Source organism: Bombus terrestris, chromosome 12 (assembly GCF_910591885.1).
Source record: "Bombus terrestris chromosome 12, iyBomTerr1.2, whole genome shotgun sequence".
Lineage (NCBI taxonomy): Eukaryota > Metazoa > Arthropoda > Insecta > Hymenoptera > Apidae > Bombus > Bombus terrestris.
Genome location: NC_063280.1, coordinates 4,756,183 through 4,781,396, shown reverse-complemented (window position 1 = coordinate 4,781,396; position 25,214 = coordinate 4,756,183). Strand labels below are relative to the sequence as shown.

General features: G+C 38.4%; 2 protein-coding genes across 2 annotated transcripts in view; both read left to right on the top strand.

The window, feature by feature from the left end:
- LOC100645804 (prolyl 4-hydroxylase subunit alpha-1) overlaps positions 1-25,214 on the top strand; it is a 375,646-nt gene that overhangs the window by 85,269 nt on the left and 265,163 nt on the right. The window lies entirely within an intron of this gene.
- Positions 5,040-6,340, top strand: LOC100646034 (von Hippel-Lindau disease tumor suppressor). The gene is made up of 2 exons (XM_003399514.4): positions 5,040-5,266; positions 6,043-6,340. Exons 1-2 carry the CDS (start codon positions 5,040-5,042, stop codon positions 6,338-6,340), a joined length of 525 nt encoding a protein of 174 aa, XP_003399562.1.

Genomic DNA, 25,214 nt, shown 5'->3' with positions numbered 1-25,214 from the left:
TTCGAAGAAACACGTTTTATCCGTGAACTATACCGAGGATGAAAGCAGCGTTCATCCGACGTGTTTCTCCAAAGCGAAACGATGTAAGTTCGGGTTTAGTTTTACAGTAAAGTACTGTAAGGCCACTGAATTTCTTTTCGTTCGGTCGCATTACACAGCACAATTATTTCTCATTTTCTGTGTATGAACTTCCTTCATTTATCTTCTGTGTCCGCCATTATAACTCCCCCGCAAAGAATCATTTCCAGGAACATGTAACGAGTACGAAACAACCATTTTTCACTTCCTGCATGTCATATCAACTTCATTCGCCTCTCCTTGTTTCGCTCGTCATTACGCCTGCCCCACGAGAAATATTCTAAGCCCATTGATACAGTCTATTTAATTTATTTAACATCTGCAAGAAGATCGCTTTTTATTTTCTATCGGAAAAAAACTGTAAGAAGTTTCTTACAGCTTGGTACGATCTGCAAACAAACAGTTAACGTGTATATTTCATGAATTAAAAAATTAACAAGGAAATTAATAAAATAAATAAATGGAAATAGTTATGTTTCACGCGATTTCGAAATTCCAAATTGCAATCTCTAACTGGCATTATACATCATATCGTGTGATAGTTTTTCACAAAAATAAGCAAACAATATTTTTAAAAAAACCCCGATACGCTAAAGTAATATTTTTATTTTATACGAATGCTTCGCGTTGAGCTACCGTATTTTTAATGGCGCAACTATACATAGAAATAAACAATAGAGTATAACAAGTAATACTATATAGCAATAATAATAATTGTTATTACTAAGGAGAAATTACAACCACCATTGTCGTTGTATTTTTAGGAGATATTTTAAATTTGCAAAATTAAAATTTACTTGTAAAATAAATCACTACGTGCTAATAATAAATAAGATAAAAAGAAATAAGTGAAAACACTCAGCATCCCGATTGAAATTCCGTCGAAGACGTCAGAAATTAATACGAAGAATCATTTCGAACGATATTGTTAGCGTAATCCGCGCCAGACTGTAATCTTCGAATCCACGAACGAACAGAAGTTTCGTGGAAACTTGGAGTCCCACGGGACAAAACGGCACTCGCGTCGCGATAAATCGCGAAAGATATATAGAATAACTTCTTATTGCGGCTTTGGTCGACCGACGTAAATCTTGCCGCCCTTGTCATCGCTAATTCTAACCGTGGGGTTTGTCGATATTCGCTCGTTGGTTATATCGGTCATTGATGGCCGACAGAGGGAAAAGTTTTAATGAAAACGGTGAGCGTGAAATTCCTCATAGCCGCGATGAAATGCTTTACGACCTGTTGAAGAAGGAATTATTATGCTGTTCGTGTATAGCTCTCGGAGAAAGGAAATCGATTATTAAAGCAGGGGATGGGGCTTCGCTTTTTTCGGATCCTCGGTTGGCAATTGTGGAATCTCTGTTACCTTTGAGAGATCCTGGTAAATTGATCGGTCGACGTAATTCCATTTATATTTTGTTTCGTACTTGAGCGCTTTCTTTGTACACGCAGTCCGAAGAGTAACGGGATCCGATTTTTGACAAATTATCGTATCCTTCATAACGTACCACTTTCATTTCATATCGTTCTTTGAAAAATTCTCTATCATTTCTGCTGGCTTTCATCGGTTACGTTCTTTAGTTATCACTTTCGATCAAAGAATATCAATCAAAGCGGTTTTCTTTTTGATGATTTTAACGAAGTACGAAATAAAAATGTTTTTTCTTTCTCATTATATATAAAAATCTTTTTGCGCGATAGTTAAACTTCTAAATTCTCGACATTCAGAAATGACATTAAGCTCTTGCAAAAATCGAAGAAAAGATAAATCTTTAAAAGCTTCTCGAACTTTGTTACACCGAAAGACAATTTTCCTCTTTGCCACTTACGATTGACTTCGTTATCGTTTCCGATTGTTTCACTAGAAACTTTTTGCGAAACGAATAATCAGGAAGAAACGCCGTTTAAATATCAGGAACAGGGAAATTGTAGAAATTCGTTTCAGATATGTCGACGCATGCATCGTATAAAATCATCGTTGTTTCTGTTCTGCTGCCGTTCATCACGATGGCGGTACTCTCATCCGCTTATAAAACAGCAAAACAATGGCGGAGAACGCCAAAACTCCATTACGGCTTTTCACTGGAAAAGTGAAATCCCGGAAACGCTAGATACTCGCGAGCTTCCCATTTCTGTTTGATAATACGCGCATATCCGAGCAATCGATTGTGCGCTTTTCGCTGCCTCCCCTTTGACGCGAAAATTTAATTGAAAAGTAGGATTTCGCGTTAATTCCGTTTCTTCGTTTGGTTCTGGTGACCATTTAACCGAGAAATTGAACGTTCCAAGTCGAATTAATATTTCATTAATGATAAAAACGCGTTTAGAAGAAGATATTTACAAATTACAAATATTTTAGAATTAGGTAAAATAGAAAACTATAGGATTTGAATTATGTAGATTTTTTTTGTTAATAATAAGCCATTGATTCTAACACTAGAATTATCAAATCCATAAGAACCATTGGTTTCAATCTTTTTTCAATTACAATTGGCAAAATCGTGCAAGAGCTCTTGGTCAAATTGATGTAGATCTTTCCTGAGATCGAAACATAATTATATTAGGTTGTCCGAAAAGTTTCTTTCGTTCTATGAGAAAATAATAGACGCACAATGTTTTTCGTTTTATATTATTTTAGATTATTTTGAGATTGTTAAGATAAACACCGCGACATTTTACAGACTTGGTTTCACGTTTATACGAAGGTGCATTTTGTTGGAAAAAACACGTTTGCGAAAGAAAATCATTTTTCGGACAATCTAATACATATTTCATTTTCACCATACCATTTTGATTACAATTAATCACATACGTTATATTTACTTATACATCAGAGACTAGTTGTTTTAGCGTTAAACGACTGGGATTGTTTAGAGGAAATAAAAGTCACGCTATGCTTGCGTAATATCTTTTATCTGAACAAATGAATGAATAAATTTCACATGGTCGTAGGTAAATTATAGACTGTCGAGAAATAATTAAATTAGATCTTGAAACAAAGAAGCAGATAAATTAATTTGTCACCGCAGCAAGCTGTATTCTCAGAAACGTGTTAATTTTAGTAATAGACTTTTCACGAATAATCATTGGTTAGTGGATAAGTACAACTTATATTACAACAGGAATACTGGAACGCCTTCATTCGTCTCGACATTTCTCACTGACGCACGAGATCGTCGGAGAATGTACAGCTATTTGATTACCATCCCATGATTGATTGCCTTGGTTAAATAAACGTGTCTCGCGTCGAGTTAATGTCAGATATTATTTAAATGAATTATTAGCTATCCTGGCTCCCCAGACGGTTCTTGAACTTTCCCAATTTATATTTAGACCGTGTCTCGTCTCAATTTATTCGCATTGAACCGTGTCAATCGCAAAATCTAAAATTGCAATGCTTAGGTGACGTTTTGTTTCAAATCTCAAGCTTTCGAACGGTTAAACATTCCAGTCTTTCAAATTGTTTCTAATCTTCAAATATTAAAATTTTTCAACTTTCAAGTTTGTTCGCATTTAAATTTTCAGACAGCTCCCGGATTTCCAAATTCTCGAATTCTAGCATTTTTCAATTTCCAAACTCTCAAATTTTCGAACTTGCAAATTACCTAACATCCAAATTTTCCAACATACAAATCTTCGGACCATAAAACTCTCGAATACTCAGGTTTTCTAATATCGAAACTTTTACATATTCGAACCTTTCAATTATCTGTGAATCAAATCTCGTCACATTTCAAACGCGACACTTATGATGGATACACTTAATTAAATGATACACTATATTATTATTATTCTTAAAATGATACACTTTTGAGGGATACCACAAGTCCCTCGAAAAACATATCGGATATCGCTGAAAAGAGTGGCCTCGCGACGAAACGTGATATATTCAATTTGCGTTTTCTTTTTTCACACGGTATAGACCATTAGATTTCACACGGACGGTACCTTTTCCCCTAAATATTTTCCTGTTTGGTCGAGAAATGGAGTCGATATGGACAAACACGCGAAAGAGACGGTCAGAGACTGGGAGATGAAAAAATCGGCTGACAAATATTCCAATGTTTTTTATGATATGTTGACCAACGTACCCAGTTGGTTCGGCCTGTTTGGTCAGAAAAATAGTTTATGTCCGATCGATTTTCCGACTCGTATTCTTTCTCCTTCCCTTGTTGATGCTGGTTGACGAAAATATTCATCGCGTTCGAATTTTTAAGGGGATATTCTAGTCTAGAGGCAGGAATTTCGGGTCGTTTTTGAAGCTTTGTATAAACGAAACAAAAAATATTTTTACTATCCATTTTTTTATCATTTGTTTATTGATATTTTAAGATTATATAAAAAATTAACTGAAAAAAAATTCAAAATTCTTTTTTCGCGTAGAATCACCTCCTTTCCGCTTGTACCACCAGTTACCAACCAGCCTGTATATATGCAACGTGCGTAATCATCTTGTCTACAAGTTGTTGGAAATACATAACATATTATAACCTCTTACCTCAGCGTTATAATTAATTCAACTACCTCTATTATCTTAAATGAAATAGGGGATCGATCAGTTTCGTGGCGTCGATTGTATATTGTAACGGGAATTTATGACTCTCGTTGACGCGCTTCTTGAGATCGCATCTCTCTGCGAACGGTCGACAAAACAGGCGATGTTACACGTACAAGTGAAATTATTCACAGTAAAATCGATGACATATGATGATACTAAATAAAATCACAAACATCAGAAAGAAGATGCTATGAAGCTTTTCTTTACCAAAATCTTCTTCGATGCACGTGAATCAGACAGCCCTCGATTAATCCAGGTCCGTTTGATTTTCTGCTTTCAGTCGTCGTGAGATCGTAACTCGAGGGGAGGAGAAGGTGGCAAGGCGGAAAAAAGAGCGATATTTTCAGTGCAGCGAAGTTTCACAGTTGGTCAAAGCTGAGCTAAGAAAGGCGCCGGAAGAATGGGGGAGAGCCAGCAACAACATGAGCCCCTGCTTCGTTCGATCAACAACGTGTACGTGTCCCTCGTTAGGTTCATCAACAAGACGATGCGCAACGTCGTTCTCTACTGGATTGATTATCAAGGTCGGGCTGTCAGCTACGGTGTATTGTCGCCTGACGATTGTCTCGACATCGACACGTTCGTTACGCATCCGTGGATCTTCGTCGACCAAGAAACCAAAGAAAGGTAGGATTCCTCGAAGATTCTTCGAAATCGAAAAATTGGATCCTCTCGAAATCCGTTGAATTTCCAAAGGCACTTTTGAATCTTAACTTTCTTTCTCCTTTTGTTATGTCGATCGTATTTGAAAGGAACCATAGGGTCTGTTGCTTCTTCCCTTCGCGTTTTCCTGATTCGCGTGGTCGAATGGTAAAGGGGCTTTCTAACGATCGAAACAGACGATGCTATCTCCATTAATGCGGTTAGAGTTTGTTCTGTGGGGATCTGTGCGTTTTGTCCAGACGCTGAACGAAGAAAGAGTTGGTTTAAAAACATACATTTAGATCTAAGCAAAGATTTTACGTGTTTAAGTTTTTAACTAATAAGAAACGCGGCGAAGAAGATACGTATTACAACAATTCTTAAATTCTAGAATTCTAGAATTCAGGATATGACAGACATAACGATCGAATAAGAAATGTGGTACTGCATGTTCGTTGTACATGTCTCTATTGGAACTTAAAACGCGATAGCCACTACAACTTTGCAAGATTCAGCTTCAACAATCGAAGCCAACGTCGCTCTTCTCGTTACCAAAATTAAACTACATCACCGCTTCATCCTCCATCTTCCAAAAATCGATAGAAACTACTTCAAAATCCACCTTCCCATTCAGGAAAAGCTTCAAAACGCTACAACTCTTTCTTCGTTCGACGCGACTTCAAATTTCCTTCATGAACAACGATTAGACCATAATTATCAGGCGAATGAATGGCAGCTGGCTGCACGATGGGGATTTTTAGGTACACAGTGAACCAGAAGGACGTGTTCTTCCCGAGGCCGAGTCCGTTGTTGTTAGTAAGGCAGGAACGTCGCTATCCCATCAGGGTGGCTTTGCATCCCCGTCGAAGACGCGTAAGGATCGACGTCTTCATCACGCTACCAGTTTATAGCCTGCGCGAGCTGTGTCTGAGGTCCATCAGGCGTCTTTTGACGCACGATGAACAGGCGTTTCAGCTCGACATTCCGAGGAGCCTTCAGTGCGAGCTCGCGGTCATGCTGCTGAAAAACGAGGCACTAAATAACCCTCCAAACTTGTAGCGATCGATCCGTACGGCTTAGCGAGTGCCAGCCCGGTGTCTCTTCTGATCCCTGGATCTCCGCCATCGTGATATTCAGGTGACTCCGGTCGGAAGATTCTGCCAGTATAGCGGTTGGTTTGCCGGTGGTTTCGCGGGGAAAGCGTTTTCCGGTCTATTGGCTTTGAAGAGGAACTTACTTTGGATTTTCGGGGTTGCTGCGGCATAGCTTCAGGAAATTGGACTTGGAGGCTTCTCAATGGAAGGTGGGATATTTCAGGACGGTTTTTGGAGGATCCGTTGGCGGCTCCGCTGGTTTTTAGGCAACACGCAACGAGCTAGGGATTTTCGAACGATGTTAGAAACCGCGTGAGCGACTACATATCTGTTGGTCGCTTTATAGCGCCGTATTCTGACTCATGGAAGTATTTGAGAACTTAGCATGTAGGAATTATACATTTCGGAGTTTCGATAGTGCCGTAACGAACACGCGAGTTTTGTGATATAACAAACCCGAAAGCGTCGTATGGTAACGTAAGTATTTGAACGCCATAACGTGCGAATCTTTTATAGATACATTAGGCGAGTTATACGAAACGTTTCAGAATTTCGTTAGAATTCGATGTAGCGAGGTACGAGTATCTTGATACATTGTTAAGATTTGAGAACGATGAAAACGTGGCAGTTCGATTTTACATGGAAGACCAAGACAGTAGATATTAAAATTGTAATGCAAGTACATTTAGCAGAAATAAAAGAACACAAAAATCTGTAGAAATGATATTAATATAAAATCATGAAAATTCAAGAAATTTCCCCGGGAGGAAGTTCGGATTACAACAAAACTATATCGCAAATTCGCGGAACAAACGTTTGGCTGGATCGGCACGTGTTTGCCTCGATTCACCGAAAAGCCACGATAGTCTGCTGAGTTACGTCGCTTCCCTCTCGAAACCGCGATACGTGTACAATGTGTACATACGTGTAATATATGTGTGTATTTTATCGCTTGAACGTTCCGAGCTTATCGGCGCGCGCCGAATTCCTCCAGAGCCTGTCCGCCTTCCGCGAAAAAAACACCAGTTTCGACAATTTTTAACCAAGCTGGTTCCCGAATCTATTTGTCTCTTGTTTCGACAATCAAAAAAGCTCTTAATATTTGGAAAAAATATTGTAACACTCAAATAGACTATGGATATTCGTGATAAAATTTCTTACTTTATGAAAATAATTGAAAGTATAGGACCTGGGCAGATATCTGTTTCGTCTGTTAGGAACTGCAGCGAGTATACTCTTTGTATATTTTGTACGCTTTTGTATATTATGCCCACTCTTTGAATATCGCCGCTTTTAAATTTGATCGATGGTGGATCGTTTATCGTTTATACACGACATCAAACAAAAAGCTTTTTTCATCCTTTTCGTTTTTCATCCTAATGAAATTTTTGGCAATAGAAGAAACCGCGATTAGATTGAAAATAATTCAACGAAAATAATTAAACGTAGAAAATATTAAAAACGTTGCAAGTACAATGTATCGCTGTTTGAGTTCTTTGATATCGTTTAATTCTTATCGCGAATTGTTATGCACGTTGCACGTCGTAATTTCGTTTAACTCTGTTCGAAGCGCAAGGAAAATTAACACATTCCACGTGATATCTGATATAATCGATAAACTATCCACTTCGGTAATTGTCTTCCTCTTTTCTTTTATTTCTCTTCGTTGATTACAATAATCAATAAACTGTAAGTAATTAAAGTCTGATAAATGTAATTCTGAATTAATTGCGAGATTAAAAACGATCTGCGTTTGGTAGATTAATTAAAAGTAGGATCTCGAGAGAAGAAATATTTTACTCGTTTCCTTCGCAACTCATTTTTGTCAATTTTACAATTTAATAACATTTTCATACATATAATTAGTCTACGGTCGAATGTTACTATTATAGTATCAATTAATCATGGTTATTAGTAAGTTTATTTTAAGGTACATAAAGGAGCGAACTGTTGCTGCCGTAGAGATAGTTATTCATATTTTTCATATCCTATATTTTCATAATCCTAAACATTCGCTGGTGTTTTATCGGTGGAAATGTTGCTACTTTTTAAGACACTCCCTTGTGACAAGGGACATTGCGGTAATCTTTTATTAACTCGATGTAAATTACTTGACTTGTAAGTATTTTTACTCGTGAATACTTTTAAGGTGATTAAACGGCATGAGAAAAAATAGTGATTTATTGTTTCCTCGATGAACCTATCCATCGTTCTCTCCTTTCGTTTTTAAGCTTCATTTTCCCATTGGTTGCGGACCAGAAGATTTACGATTATCAGGAAAATTGTCCGATAAAACGTAGATGTAGGGAAAATCACTTGGAATGGGGAACGTCGTTGTTTGATTATTTAAAAAAACATTTAATTCTGTTTAAAAATCTTTGCCATTGAACAATTTATGTATTTCTATTCTGTTATCGTTTTAACGTCGATTCGACGGTTATGCGGTAAAACCGAACATCCAGGACGAAGGAGAAACATCCAGGATAAAAGCTTCGAGCGACGAATTCAAACGAACAATTAAAATATAGAATCTTCCGAAGTATGATTTTAATGAATGGTTATTTTAAGGGAAGGGGTGTGTTTCATCGCCGAAATTTTTGAAATTTTATCTTATATCGATGAAACAGCTACAAGATAAAATCAAGCATATCGGAGAAAAACGAAGAGTGAAACTTTGAATGTGAAATATCGTTCTTCGATTTCTCTAAAAACATAGTTAACAGTCCTTTCTACCAGAAACTTAAAACCTAGATTTTCTGTCATTGAAAAAATTATTCCTTTGGCGTACCTGGAAAAAAGAGTTACTTTAATCCATGTAATAGTCACTTGGTCTCTAATTAATCCCACCGACAAATGGAGAGAGAAAGAGAGAGCGAGCGAGCGAGAGAGAGAGAGAGAGAGAATAGAACATCGACAATCTCGGGTATCTATTCAATACCGAACTATCAGCATCATAAAAATTCCTGGTCTTCGATTTATCACTGTTTCGAACTTACCCCGCTTCCTTCGATATAAAGGAACAAGGCGAAAATAGAAGAATGGGTTTGAAAAATATCCCAACCTCTCGAACAAAAGGAGAACGCTTCGTCTTCTTGTTCATCGATCGAGTTCGAGTTTCTCGAGCTTCCACTCTTTCGTAGAAAGTGTCGAAAATCTCCACGAACGAGGCGAGGGAGAAAAAGTGAGAAGGGAGAGAGGAAGTAAGAGAGGGAGAAAAAGAGAATGAGAGAGAGGTAGAAAATTTCTTCGTGAAAATCGCAGCCAAGCAGTTGGTAATCCGGCCTCGTTTCCGCAATTCGTAAGTAGAGTTACGAAGTTATTAAACCGGTTCCTCATCCCTCGTCTGCCTGTAATCAAGCATACGATCCGCTCTGACTATCCCCGAGAACTTTCCTTCGGGATGTTTCCGTCTGCTGAAGTGCATACGTGCGTTGATTAACCATTAGCCGAGTTAAATATATCCTGGCTCGAAACACACCGCGATAATGCGCGCTCATTGCGGCGAATAATAGGAAGATCCGCGTCTCTATAGCTCGCGCCGATTATGTCGAAACCTCAAGACCGCTTCCCCCACTTGGAGTCAAATTAACGGTAGTGGTGGGGGATGGTTGTGACTAGGAAGTTACGCGAGAAGGTATGGTTGTTGAAGATGGCTCGCTTCGTCGTGGAAAAGCGTCACTGTGTATAGACGAAAGGAAGCTTGACGAAAGCTGAACAGTACGAAGAAGCAATTTTAGAAAACAACATTATAATTGGCATTAATGGCAAAACCAAGCTGTGTTCGAGCAACGAAGTATATTCATTTTCGCATTAAACAATACCGTAAACATTCTCTTACGATATCCTCGAATCTAATTGTGAATCAAATCTTCACTTCGAGAAAGCTTTCCTCGCGAAACAAAAGCAAAGAACAGGCTTTCAAGAATAAAGCACTCCATTAAATTGACGGAACAACGGCGAGGTATGGTTTAAAGAATTTCCGAAGCGCAGACTGTCGTCTTGGTCTCGATCCTTTCGCCGTACATTGTACGGTCGACAATGGACCAGGAAGCGTCGCGAAGAGAATTGGTGATGATGATTCAGGCTGGTCTGCGGCCATTCGCAGGGACTACGGTCAATTAAATGCGCTGCAAATGGACTCTGGTTACTACCTCGTTAATCTGGCCCGATCCTAATGGATCTTAAACGCACCGCGAAATGTCACAGAGTGGCGGAAATCTAATGAGCCACCTGCCGGAAGTCTTACGACCGTGACGTTCGGACCATGCCGTGTTCAACTTCCTACCAATGGGATATTTCTTTCGGAATGGCCGCTGTTTTACGAGTGGAACGTTTTAAATTAAAATCTTGCTGAAAGAGTTTCTTTTCTTTTTTATTAATGCTATTAGGTTGATGGCATTTAAGTTTCAGGCAGTTAGAGAAACACGGTACTTTCAGAGTCAACGGGCTTTCATTTTTCTACGAGTTTCAAGAAACGTGGTTCTGTGCAAAAAATTAAACTCGCGTTAAAACATTGTCGACCGGCCACGAGTAAACTCGTGTTTTCATATGTAAGGTTACATCGTCAGATTTTATGTAAAAGAGTAAAGGTGATGCACGTTAATTCTTGCATAAAATTAACGGTTAATGATATGTTAATAAGTACGATCTTTTATATGCTTAGATGAAACGCGAATTGTCGAAGCATAATTCTTAGTTTCTTATTGTCGCATATAGTATGTTTCTTGATTTTAATTCATCTGAAGGATAAGGTAAAATTGCGTCCAATGTCTTTGGTTTTTAAATATCGAATAAGGCAGTGTTACGTGAAGGGATTATGGTAGGTACATATATAGCATAATATTGTCAAAGTAGTATGAATGGGGCGTGAAAAATTAATACATGTAAAGAATGTAAGATCAAGGACTTAAAACTTTGAAGAGTTAATAATACCACGTCGGTCACACGCTAAAGAATATTTTATGTCCTGTAAATCTTGAAGGATCATTAAGAAATCTTCCACTTTTTTGCACGTTGAACAGATGGTTAAAACGAACCTTCGATAAGCTTTCGAATCTCAATGCAACCTTAACGAGCTTTTGAGTTAGTTCGTTCCCAATTTCTGCCAACTTGCGATTACTACTACTAAACCAGAAGTAATTTTCTCGGTACTATTTCACGAAATGCGCAAAACTTTTAACGGAGCAGTCATCCAAATTCATCGCAATTTTAATCCACTCCTCGTTTGAAATCATACCTCGATTCTAGCACGCGAATAAAATATCAAGATGTATAAAAAGAGAAAATCCAATTTTCTTCAAGAAATGCGAAACTCTTACCAGGCGGACTATCAAAAGTAAAATCTATTCTCCACAATATTTCCAATCTTCGTTATCGTCGCTTATAACTGGATTGCTGCTGTTTACGTATATCTGAGAAATTTAAAGATGTAGAAATCTACAAAATGTTGATAATATGCACAAATATGTGATATATCTAGGGTAACTATTGTGATGAATTTCATTCTTTTTAGTTACGTTCATAGAGATATAAAATTACACAAACATCCGCAATCTACTAACAACCACATACATATGTGCGGTTGATGCAACGTTAAGAACTAGTATAAAAATATAAAAACGGATAAGTAAAAATAGAAAAAGAGTGCGAAAGACAATTTGCATTCTCGGTTACGTTGCTTGAAACAAGAGGAAAAGGAAACGTCGCTGAAGAATCCTCTGTTTCCGTTATTCAAACACTCATCGGTTTCGCATTGGACCGGCGCATTGACTCGGTCTCAACGTTTATTTGCACGCGAAGATACGCTTCGTGACTGTTGTCTCTGCGTCGTGACTCGAAGTCGCGGCTACAGAGCAGAGGAGAAGAGAAAACGCGGAAAATCTGCGGAATCGGGGTCGAGCCGATGTGAATCTCGTTGCGATTCTTCTTCGACAAAAGAGAAGTCACGAGCCTCTAGAGACGAGTATTGCGAAACTAATTGCGAATATTACGAAACAATTGACAGCATAGCCAATAAATTAAAAGTTTTTCTGTTTCTGTGAATCATTTAAATAAAAAAATATATATTTAATCTATATATACGATATTGGTAATCGTCAGAGAATTTCAATATTCGGAAGTTTGACGGATAGTTTAATATTCCACATCTTTTTCTTCCCCTTATTTTGTCAATCATTTAAATATACGTACGTATAGATGTTAGTAGTTGCTAAGGAATTCTAAAGGGAGCTTTACATGTTGAAACATGTAGTAATGCGTGCATGCACATGTGAGTTTCATGATACATGTTACAATGCGTGTAGATGTGCATGGACAAATGAGTATCAAAACCAACTTGTATCGATGCAGGAATATCGAATATGATTTTGTAGAAAGTGAATTCCCTTCTGAAAAAAATCTTCTTTAATTTTTTATTTTATATAATTAACATACCTCCTATTAATAATAATAATAATAATAATAATAATACCGGAGTTAGGAAATAACCAGACACGTTGAAACACGTGTTTCAACGTCGGTATCATACTACAAGCAAAATGTTGGCTTGAAACTGATGCAAATTTCATGAAACCTAAGTGTCGATGTATTCATCGTAGCATGTTTCAACCTGTAGAACGTGCTTGATACTTGGTAGTCTAGCGAGACAATAGCTTCGTGTTTCTTTATCTTTTACCATACGTTAAAGGTCACTAAAGCTTTTTTCCGTACGAACGTTTTCGCTCTTGAACCATAAGTCTGTATTTCCTTCCTCGTACAATGAATAAGAAGAAGAATATCCTATCTTTCTCGTGACCTAAGATTATCAGCGTGTAATTTAGTATACCAAGCCCCTTCCCTTACAAAACAACGATTAAATTAAACACCCGCCATCCACGTTCTCATAGAAAAGCCTCCGCGACCTACATTCCCTTTAATTTCCTTCTCCACCGGAACTACCACTATACTACGACCCTGTAAACGGTGCACAGCCTCAGAAAGTCATGCCTGAATTTCTGTTTTTCTTTCGAAGACGTGATCCTACTCTCTTATTAAAGGCCACGTTTCAGAAAATTTATGTCACTGCGTTTTAACGCCAAGCACACGATCTCGGCGACGAAAATGGCGATGATGTTCGAAAGCAAAATCATGGTTGCTCGTTATTTCTGCGTACCGACGCGCATTTTTAAATGAATTGGATTGCTCATCGGCATCGCCAACATTGGCAACGCGTTATTCGGACGTTCGATACTTTTGCGCTCGTGCGAAGGAAACGTTAGATCGAGTTATAATTTGGTTCGACTGTTGTTATAAGAGCACATGGTCATGTTATTTATTATTTTCCTATGGAATTTACTTAATCAAGGAGTCATATTTCTATAGATATATGTACTTCCATATTATGATCACATAGCTAAAATCTTAAACACACGTACTTGCGAATATAACATGATAATGCATAACATTTGGATTAAATGAAGTTCTACTACAGCAACAAGCATATTATCGTAAAGGTGTGTACCTAATATAAACACAAATATAATGATATACAGTGTACATGATAACATGTGATACAAATAATAGTAGTATATACGGTAGTAGTATAGGTAGTAGTATATACGGTAGTAGTATATACGGTATAAATGTAAACAAGAAAAACGCAATGGTATAGTACTACGTTCTTTGTCTTGAGCCATAACAAACTTTCAAGAATGTAACAATTACTGGGATTGGCGATTCGATTTCATTCGAGTCACACCACGCGGCAAATAAAATCGAGATTCGAAGGCCGTGCCAGGGAACGAACATTATCACCGTTGGTGATCCATTCCCCTCGCGACCAGCTGTTACGAGTTTCGCATATTCGCCGCCATATCCCTATTTGCGTTTTCATGAATTCAATGGACGCTTAAGGACGCAACCACCTCCGTTATAACGGAAGTTTCGAGCGCTCGTCGACTTAAGCGCCGACTCTGCACCGCGGTCACGTTGCACTGCGAAATGCCTGCGTCGAGAATCATCGAACCAGGTTAACACGCACTACTGTCGAGTTTGTTTCGTCGGATGTAATTTCACACGGCAATCGTTCGTGCAAAGGAAAAACATCTACCTTTCGCTAAATTAAACCATTGTTGAAATGGGAAAATTTTTGGAAAAAGTTACTCGGTAAATTTTCTATCAGATCTAGTTTGTGTTTTATAGCTGCTTCATAGCAGAGTTTCGTAAAGTCTTCTTTTTCATAGACGTGTAGGTATTGGAATCAAAATGAAAAAATTTCAGTACCATCGATCGAATGCGTGTTTGTATCCCGTTTGTAAAAATAAAAAGTATATACACAATTCAGTGGTTTTATATATTTCTATTTCGTCATTGATACAGGTAAAATTGAGAAATACACGAAATTTGTAGTTGAAGATCTTTATTTATAAAATTATAATATGTATGTAGTAACTTAAATGGAGTTTTAAAGTAAGGACAAGTAATGATGTTTTGGTTTAACGAATAATATTCAAAACAACGAACTGATTACAATATTGTCGTACGTCTTATTATCATACTCGGCTCTCCATACTCTTCGGCTCCTCCACTCACACTCTCCGGCTTCTGTACTCACTCTCTCTGACTTCTCAACTCACTCTCTACGATTTCTCAACTAACTGATACCCCCTGGGCTAGCATCCCTTTGTCTTTTCTTAGTTCTACCACGCATGTGTTCTGCGAAGGCCCGTGGCCAGGGTCACGTAGGCCTTTTCTACGAAACTATTCACTTGAAGGACCGACGGCACATTGGTGGACCCGACGACGCCTCGGCTCTCGCGACATTGTTTATGGTTCGTCCACGATACTACATGTATAGGACTGGAGAATTCTCTTTTTTTGAAGAGCATCGTTTGGTACGACGAATTCTATTGACACATTGTCACACGTGTTTTACGAAAGCAAAAGACGAATGTTCATAGGTTGAAAATTTTATCGTCCGGCCTCCCACAGCGAGCAATCTACAACAAATTTTTAACCGGACTGATACTTCATTATACTATATCGCGTGTTCGTAGCATGCACTAACAAGGATATTAATAAGACGTATCTTTCAAGCAAACTTCTTAACGTACCGAGTTATTAAAGCCAAACCCGCAAGTTCAACTATTCTTGTCAAGTTCCCTAATCCAAACAGCATTACAAATTTCGTTATTCGAGTCCAACTAAACTTTCCCTAGGATTTGTCTTTACTACACGAGTTCGTCTTTCAAAGTTGGCAGCAATTATCGCGCTTATTAATTCCGGCTTACTTTCAACATATTATTAATTTCCACCCTAGTTAGCTGCCAACTACGTAACAGTCTAACATTTCCACCATCTATTCGCTATGGTTTATCGAACACTTTGCCAAATTACAGTCTTCTCCAGGAACTGTGAAAGACAAAAACACACACACACACACAAAGAAAAAAACAGGATGAAGAAAATCAATGTTGGAGAAAATGGAAAAATTGGAAAGAAGAGTAGTAGGATTAAGGATGGGAATCGCATAATTGGTAATTAACGTTTATTAGACATCCCATTGAGAGCATACCGGCCGCGTAATTTACCTTTTGCTCCCGTGCGATTGCATTATTTATGCGGGAACACGCGATAACGGCCTGTACCCGCCGTGCAACTAATTACGATAGGACGTTCACGCTCGTTTTGCAACAATTTGGAACGGAAGCATCGGGACGGTCGCTGCGAGTAACGCGGTCGAGGGTCAAAAGGAAGATCCGTGGTCGATGTCGAAATATCGCGTCAAAGAGTGGAACCCATTGGCTTTTCGTTCTCTGCAATTATAGCGCGCATTAAAACGGATGCGCTGGATAAACAATGGCCGGGAGCGTTTTGCGAGCGGCATTTCCTGCGGTACCACAGACCCATCTCTCTCTCTCTCTCTTTTTCTTCTCTCTTCCCTTTCTCGTTCTATTTTCCCTTAAATTTCTCCTCGTTCACCGATTCAAATCGATCCACCGTGTTTTCATTCATTCCGACTCTTTTCCTATTCAACCTCCCATCGTCCGCGTGTATCGAGTGTCGTTATGCAATTTCCAGGCTGACGATAAAAAGAAAAGACCGAGGGATAGTTGTTTTACGATCGCGCTCTATTTACTCTGTTTAGTTAGTCATTTTCATAGTATTTGCTAGTATATTTGTGTAGCAGATTTATTTTCATCCCGATTATAATTTCATTCGATTATAATTACGAGCGGGTTTACGACTGTTCGTTTGTTTCTTTTTCGACAAAAGGACTCATCAAACCATTCGATGTTTAATTAAATGAAATTGTCAAAGAAGCTTCTTGCTTCAGCTGTTTCTCATTTTGTATTAATTACACGCGAATGGATGTGATCATCGCTGGATTTGCATTCGCATATTCGGTTCGCGCTGTTGTGAGCCGCGCGCCGAATTTCGGCACTTTCCATCGGTTCCTAGTCTTTCTTTTATAAAATGAAATTATCAATTTCCGATACTGATTAAAACTGCAGAGGTACGTTTATGATTGCTGAACAACGTTGTAAACGAAGAATTTTGCGTTTCTTCGTATAAAAGGGTTGTAGAAAATTCTAGCGATAAAGGAAATATGTATAAGACCACCAGGAAAACAATTTCTGCGACGAAAGAAGATTATTTTGAGTACATTACAGACGATAGTTTAATGAAATTTAAAAAATGAATGCAATGATTGCTTCGGAATATGAGAACGATAGTTATGGAATAAATCTACTCACATCTTGTTTATATTTATTTCTTCTAATTATAGTTTACAATCGATTCAACTACTGTAATAAGTTATTATCGATTCAGTTGAAATCATTACGTTGAACTTAATTATTTTTTTAAATAATTGATCTCTTTTCAAGAATGTCATGTGAACGTGATATAAAAAGAAAACAGATTCGGCTTGGAAGAAAAGAAGGCTGTTAATCTGCAATATTTAATAAATACTATATTTTGTAACGATCGAAGGACAACTAAAGCGTAAGTGCGAGGTACAGCACTCGAGAGGTATCCTTCCTCGAAGCGTCGTTTAAATCATCCGCGTCGCATTCCTAGACAGCAGCGGATGCAATTTGCCAGAGAGCACGATTTATGCGCATAAATGTTTGTAAATACATTTGCCTGTCGGTTTATTGAAAATTGATTGTCGTGGGCTTTGCGCGCACAGGTTGTTCCATTTCATCTCCTCCTCTTTGTCCTCCTCCATCATCTGATTCATTTCATTTAGGTCGGTTTACCCAGCGGGACACCTAATGTGATAAATAAACCGGGATAGATATCCCCGTCAAATTGTTAATCATTCTATGCCAACATTCATTTGTCCATCTCACAATTAGTTACTGGAATTCGAGTATATTTGTTGAAATTCAAATTTTGATAGAGTTGCAACTGGTGCGGAGTTTCATAGGTGCCAAAGGTTACCGTCCAAACAACTGATAAACTGATAAACGACTGATAAAACAACTGGTCAAACTGTTAAAACAAGTGATATTTTAATATTGCGATAGGTAACATTTTTGAACTTACACACAGTGCGTACTTGAAAGTTATGACGTTTCGATCGGTGCGTCGTTTGTTGCGTAAATTCCTGAAAATTGTAATATTACGAGTAATATTCTGAATATTAGAAATGTTACATATTCTGTACTATTTCTATAAAAGACTACATCGACGAAAATGGAAAGTGATCGTGCAATCGAACAGCAACTATCGATACTAATTTCTCGCCACTTGCTAATAACGATTCTTTCCCAGCAAATAAATTATTAAATAACATCCTAGATTAACGGAGAATGATTTTAGAGCTTCCGTGCAGCAAATAGTTTGACAATTACGCGATACGAGTCTAGTAACAATCGTAGCTGCAATCAAGACGCGCGTACACAAGGACCGATCTGCATTGGCGCTTGCAAGCGATACCGCGACACAAACGTTCTAGCCACGCTGCCCCAATTAGCGTGCCAATTAATTAGCAATCGGCAAGTAGTAGGGAGCATAGCTGAGCACAGAGGGATGTTGCATCGTCGGGAACGCGGTCGTCGAAATCTCATTAGAAGAACAATCGACACCTACCACACCATCGTTTTCTTCCAGTTACTTGTAATTAGCATCTATTTGCACTTGCTAATTGCCCTGCTCCATGGTCGTTCGGTCCCATTCCAACGACGAATTAGACGCCCTTCGATTGTTCGTTGCAAATAACGTTCAGCAAATTAGGAGGTGAAATGACGTGGGAGTGAGAAAGTAGATTTACTCGACGAGAGAAATTACGTTCGTTTACCCAGCTCGCTTTGTACTCCGTTAGATGATACGATGATTCTGATACGGTTCTCGTGCACGCTGGAATCTTGTTCGTGAAGAATTTAATAAAATGTTATTATTGTAAATAGTAGAATTATTGCATGCTACCGTCTTTATAAAATATTGTAAGGGATAAAGAATCGAACGATAGAGATATCATTTACGCTTGTAAGCTTAGATATGATATGTTTCTATCTATAGATCTACTTAAAGATAGACATATGCATGTTGTAGGTAACACGAAAGTTAATTAGGGATCAGCTTCGTTGAGATAGAGTTGTAGAATCATTTCTTTCTTCTCGAGAGGTTTATAATAAAATAACTAGAAAGTAAAAGCTGTGACAATATTCAAGTTACACTAAACTTCAATGTCTTCGTATTTATGATCGTCAGTGTATCTTAAATCTATGATCTGAAATCAATTTTTTAGAAAATTTGCTTTTTCTACTTGCGTTATTCTTTCAACAAATCCGATGGTAATCGACTGCCTTAAATACTGCGATAAATATCCATCAAAATTTCTAACTTAAAGAAAGAAAGTAGCGTCAGCTTTGATTCAGCCAAATTTCTAGGGCAAAAGTCGAGGAAACTGTTAAGCGAATTGCAGCTCGAATCTGTAAATCGATACGCGCGTTATCACAATAATATTATCGTAGTCAATACGGCGTATTTAATTGATCAGAGTGTTCGGTACGGCGTACGCGAAACGATACAAACACGGTAACTAAGTCGTTTCCATTAAAGCAGAGGTTAATTATCCGTGGCTGGATCTTGCTGCGGTTCGACTGTATGTCGAGAATCTCTGTTTCGAGTGTTCTGTTTTCTCTCCTAAACGAAATCGAGGCATCGATGTACTACGCGTAATTCGTAAACGATACGTTGGTCCAATCATTCTCGAATAAAGTATAATTAAATGGTTAATACGCGATAATGGGGGCGTGCTAGGAACCGATGAAAATATATGCTACGTAGCGCGACAGTTTCCGCACGAAATGCATTTAATCACTCAAGAATCATTGATCGTTATCGAACAGCCGAACGAATATCAATCGTCGCGACACGTAATCCTTGGAACAAATTCCATTCGGTCTAGTTCCATTTCGCGCATATTTTTCACGCCAATCAATCCAAATTCGAGAACAGTTGCTATCACTGAGTCGTCCTGTCTCTGTCACGTGGAGCTTGCTGTCAAAAACGACGCTGCTGGAACAGCGTATCGTAATTAACGTATTAATTAATCACCAACCGTTAATTTGTAACGCGAGCTGTTGACCATTTACAATATTTCTGCGCCGATAATAAAATTCCGTAACAATGAGAGAATTAACAACGTGCAATTATCGAGCTCGTGTTTTCATCTCTTCGCATCATTCGACATTTTCTTCCGTTTTTAAACGCGTATCAATTTTGGGTAAAATTCGGCGAAAAAAAGCTTTCTGAGTTCGTAACTAATATTTTAGAATTTAATAGAACGCTTTGACACATTAGATGATGCGAATTTCGGTACAATTAGGGCGTTATTCTAGTGTAGATGACGAAGGTGTAGATGTAAAAGATCGTCGAATGTTGGAATATTTATTATATGCAAATGAGTATTGGAATAGTTAAAGTAAACAAGAAATCCCTATAATGTTAACTGTTTATAACATTACCTTGTGATACAAAAATATTAATTTGTAATATTATAAACAAATAACATGTTACTGTAACTGTTATTTTATTAATATACACATAGTTGATAAGGAATATATACAATATAAAGTAGAAGAAAGCTGATGAAATTATATTGCAAGTTATGCAAGTGCATGAACACTTCCAAAAAATTAAAAAAAGTGAAGTTAATTATTCCTTTGGCTTGTGATCACCTATCACCCTGAATATCTAGCTACGTATACATCGAATTTCGCTTTCCAGGCTGTGCCATCGTTTTTTTCCCTCCTTCTGATCGAGCTACGTTCGACTCTTAACCGGTAATTAATTAATCGCAGCATCCCTCTTCCAGGGATCGATTCTCGTTAGCGCGTCTAAAGCTGGAAGGAGCGGCCGCTTGCTAACTATCCGCCGCAAATTGCAGCCTCTGATCTCTTTGCCCGTTGGAATTCCTCCCTCCACGAGTCGACGAGATTCCGCGGGGGAAGTTTTTCGGATTTCGAAGCTGTACGAAGTGTTTCGTAACGTGGCTGTTAGCGTAGCGTCGGAGTTCGAGTTGATTGAGAAGAGGAAACAAGCTGAAAGGAGACTCCGAGCCTCGTTTTAGAACTCGTTTGCGGAAATGCTTTACGACCCGGTTGTAAAATGAAGTTCTTTCTGAGGGTTAAGTGCCTTTTGGTTTATGGTATGTACATGTACATATGTATATATGTATCAGATTGATCGGGTGTATAGCGTTTGCGTACGATGTAGGGACAATTGATATTCTTCTCTTGCAGTTTGATTTCCTTGTGAGTTTGATGTAATAGCCGAATTTGTAGCTTTGATCGCCAATCATTCAGGATCGAGCCTGAGGATATTTGTGGAAAAGGGGCGATCGTGTACGTATAGGATTGTCCATTAGACATTCTGTGTCGTATCGGATGATTATCCGATGCTTGATTAGGCCGTGATACAATTTCGTGTAGATAATACGTCCCGTACTAATACTAAACATACGTTCGTCGCGTTGTCCGATTCATACGAGGCTTACGCCACTTCTTTTGGAAATTAAATTTTTGAAACAGATATAAAATACCTTGAAGAATCTATTGAAGAACCTTGCAAAAGGATTCCAACGAAAGTTTACACCGTTGACCAACGTAGCGAATCGGATTCATCCCTCTTTACATCGCGCAGAAAAAGATCAAAGCGAGCGATGTTGGCGGGTCTCGGCATAAAACTCCACCGGTAAAACGTCTTTGAAACTGAATTTTTCAATTCTTGACCGTTGCTATAAAACTTGCTTCAACCCATCTTCACCTTGTCGAAACAACGAACCAACGAAACTTTAGTCCGTTGACCAACACAAAGAATCAAATTCATCCCTCTTTACACTTTCTATCAAAAAATCGGGCGACGTGCGACCTCGGCATAAAATATCCAGGGCTTATTCGTCGCTTGGTACCGAAACCCTCGACACTGTTCGATGTGTGCACACGCGCTCGGCCCGTGGAATACTTTATCGCGCATGAATAATGTATCCAACGACGCTGATAGCGCGCACGGTCCAACATTTAGGCAACCTGGGCCAATATTGATACACGCTCTCGACGTGTTTCCTCTCCGTCGCGTTTTCTCTTCTACGTGGTCGCGTGCATACGCGTGTATACGCGCCACCCCGTCACAGGATTTTGGTCTACGCAATCGGTCAGTTTGTAACTGTTGTCGGGTTACAAGCTACTCCGCGATCGTATCCCGTCGGGAAACGGACAGCTCGCGTTTACATTGTCCGACTGAACACGCGGATGACGCGTGTTTCCCAGAGACATTCGCAGATTTGCGAATTTGTCGCAACCTGTGGATACCTCGACTCTCTGCACTGCATTCGAATAGTCAGACGCGTTCTAATTCTCTTTCAAGTGGAAGTTCCTGAATATACATCGCTACAGTATCGAAAGGCGAGTATTTACGTTTGGTGACATTTTGTTACGGATAGTTGAGTCTTTTAGAAACAATTGATATCAGTGAATGATTGATATCACTTGTTACGTACGACATACACTAAGATATGAGTTAATATATATCATTCTGTTGCAAGTAGAAGTTTTTAGATGAGCGTCGAGATGGGGTTGAAAGGAAAGTGTGTGTGTTTGGTATTGGAGAAATTTTCCTAGAGGCGAATTGATATTAAAGTTAAAGTTACTCCGCAGATACGAACTAAATTTGTCTAAACGGTAAACTTTCGAATCCGTACTTCTCCTTTATGTAGTAATTAAACGTAAAATTACGACGTTCAATTAAGATTATTATGACACGAGTGTTCTATTAAAATTATAATTCGTATAAATTAAAAATACCATTGGCTGGAGCTAAGACTGAGAAGCTAAAACAAAAGCAAAAATGTAAATGTAATAAAAATAAAGATAAATAGTTGATAGTCTTTGTTTCGTTTAGTCTTTGACGAAGAAATTTCTAAATTATTTTCGACCAGTAAAAGGACCGTGGAAGTACATGGCCGTCTAGTTAAATAATAAAGCACGATGACACGGAGCTTAAAGCTTCCAAACCAACCAGCGGAAGACTCAAAGTAGTCGACTCCAGGCAGGGGTAAAATAATCCGGCGAATTACTTTCCCACCATTAAAAGTAACTGACCCTAATGAACATCAAGTGGATTGGATTCCGGCTTCCATTCACTTTGCTCTTGGCTCTCGGTGATTAACATTTCGTAATTTAAAGTCCTTAACAGAGCTCTATCTGTGGACATGTCAATCTTGATCTTATAAACAATTATCTCTCCATCCTTTTTATCGTTATAATGTTTTCCAATGTCCACTTTTTAACTTCATGGGAACTTTTGGTCAATGAAATTTTGGAATTAATCAAATCATACATCTGGGTGTTTTTTTACACAATGGATGTGTGCTGTGTAAAAAAAGGTGAGTCGTGAAACAATTGATCTGTCAAAAAAAAAAAGTACAAACTCTGTGTTAAACTAAATCAAACAATAGAGAGAGAAAGTAATCTAAAATGTAGAACTGCGTTCGATAGCAATATTTTATTGAATAAATGCAGGAAGGAGAAGGTAGTGTGGAAATGAAGAAAATATTTTTTTCAAAAACCCATGTTTTGCTCATCGTTGTCTTATTATTGGAGAAAAATCATTTTCGTCGCCCGAAATATTCTTCGTCTGATCGTTTTGATCATTTGTGACGATAAGTATTTTGTTTTCTCTTTTAATGGTTCTTTATAACAAGTCGTACAAGTTCTCAAATCTCTTTGAAATCGTGTAAAACGTCGGAGACTGGTATCATTTACAAGGACACGATAAAACATGGTAAAAAAGTCGCGTAACCAGAACGTGTTAAATAAACCGTATAAAAGTTAATAACACGTGTTAAAAGAACCGTGTAAAATTAAATAAACCGTGCACAAAACTATGTAATAGAGAATCCTGTAAAAAGTGTTCTGTGTAAAAAGAAGATCAGGTGTATTTATTTATATTTATATTATATTATATGTTATATATTATACATCATACGTACTTTTTATATTATATGTAACTACATTTATAATTATAATATATTTTTATATTTATTGCTAATTATAATTACAAAGAATTTTCAAAAAAATTATCTTCGAGGAGCCTTACGCTAATATCGAAGTATAATCTACTTATTTGAATTGGAAACAAGTTGCTATCTTTGACGCGTGTTTTCCGCAGAAGTTATTGCCGGTAGTAAGTCGAAACGAGAACCTCGAGACCCGTGGAACTTCGATTCGACTTCTCGAAGCCGCGGAACACGCGTAATTAGCGTGTGTTTGATATGCAGGGCGTAATACGCGGCATGATTGACTGCGATGTTTATCGTGTCGTTTGTAACGACGCAACGGGTAAAGGGTGCACGAGGAACGCTTCCGCTTTCATGCGTTTCACCCTTTACACGGACTTCACAGGATTATTATTTAGTTTCGGACTACCGTTTCGTTTTGAGTTTGCGTGGAACTCTGTATCCGTGTGCGAAGTTATTTCAGTGAATTTTTCAACTCTCTCTACTTCCGCCAGGATGTTTAACTATAACGAATCGTGCACGAGTTTTCTAATTTCTCTTTACGACACTCTGTACGTTCGCGCACGAAACCACAAAAGGAACAGTTGAAATAAAAATGCTGAAATAAAGAAGAACCAAACAACACAGATTTGAAAGAGCCAAAAGAAGCCTTCAAAGATCCTCGAGTGAAGCGAATAGGAAAAAAGATGATAGAGCAGCGAAAGCGTTTAACATAGAAAATCAAAGAAACTTCTGAGCTGAGTGTCAAAGGGATCGGACACTGAGAATAGTGGCAAACTAAAAAACCAAAAAGCGGGGAATAAATCTGTAAGGCGAAAGCTGGAAAAGCGGTGTGCCAGCTAATGGGGGAGTCGAGAAGTCCCAGCGAGATTCGTATTTGACATTAAACAAACACACGCTGGCTCGCGTAAACGAAGAGCCGTAACTTTGACAGGCTAAGGGTTGAACGGAGTAAAAGAGGGGTGAAAGAGGGGAAGATAGCGCGCGAGAAAAGGAGAAAATATTCCGCGGGGATTACTTGGCTCCCCATTAAAAGTAACTGACCCTAATGAACGCTCGCAATCGAGCTTCACTCGTCTTCTCTTTTCTACCCTTTTCGTCCCCTCCCTTCCCCCTTACCCTCAACGTTTACGCTTTACCCCCACTTTCTACTATTTTTTTTTGTACCTTTTCATACCTACGTTCCACGTACCCCTTTCCCATTTTCTTTTTTCCTTCAATTTCGTACGTTTCTCCGCTCTGCCGGGTTAATAAAACGTTTCACTATACGCGTCGAATCGTTTAACGTCACTCCGGCCGGTATTTGCATAAGTGACTCTCGACCATTCCCAAC

What these genes read in the sequence shown, in the direction of transcription:
- LOC100646034 (XM_003399514.4), top strand. Translation starts at nt 5,040, where the DNA reads ATGGGGGAGAGCCAGCAACAACATGAGCCCCTGCTTCGTTCGATCAAC. An exon ending in GACCAAGAAACCAAAGAAAG is followed by an intron (nt 5,267 to 6,042) that starts GTAGGATTCCTC and finishes GGGGATTTTTAG; the next exon opens with GTACACAGTGAACCAGAAGG.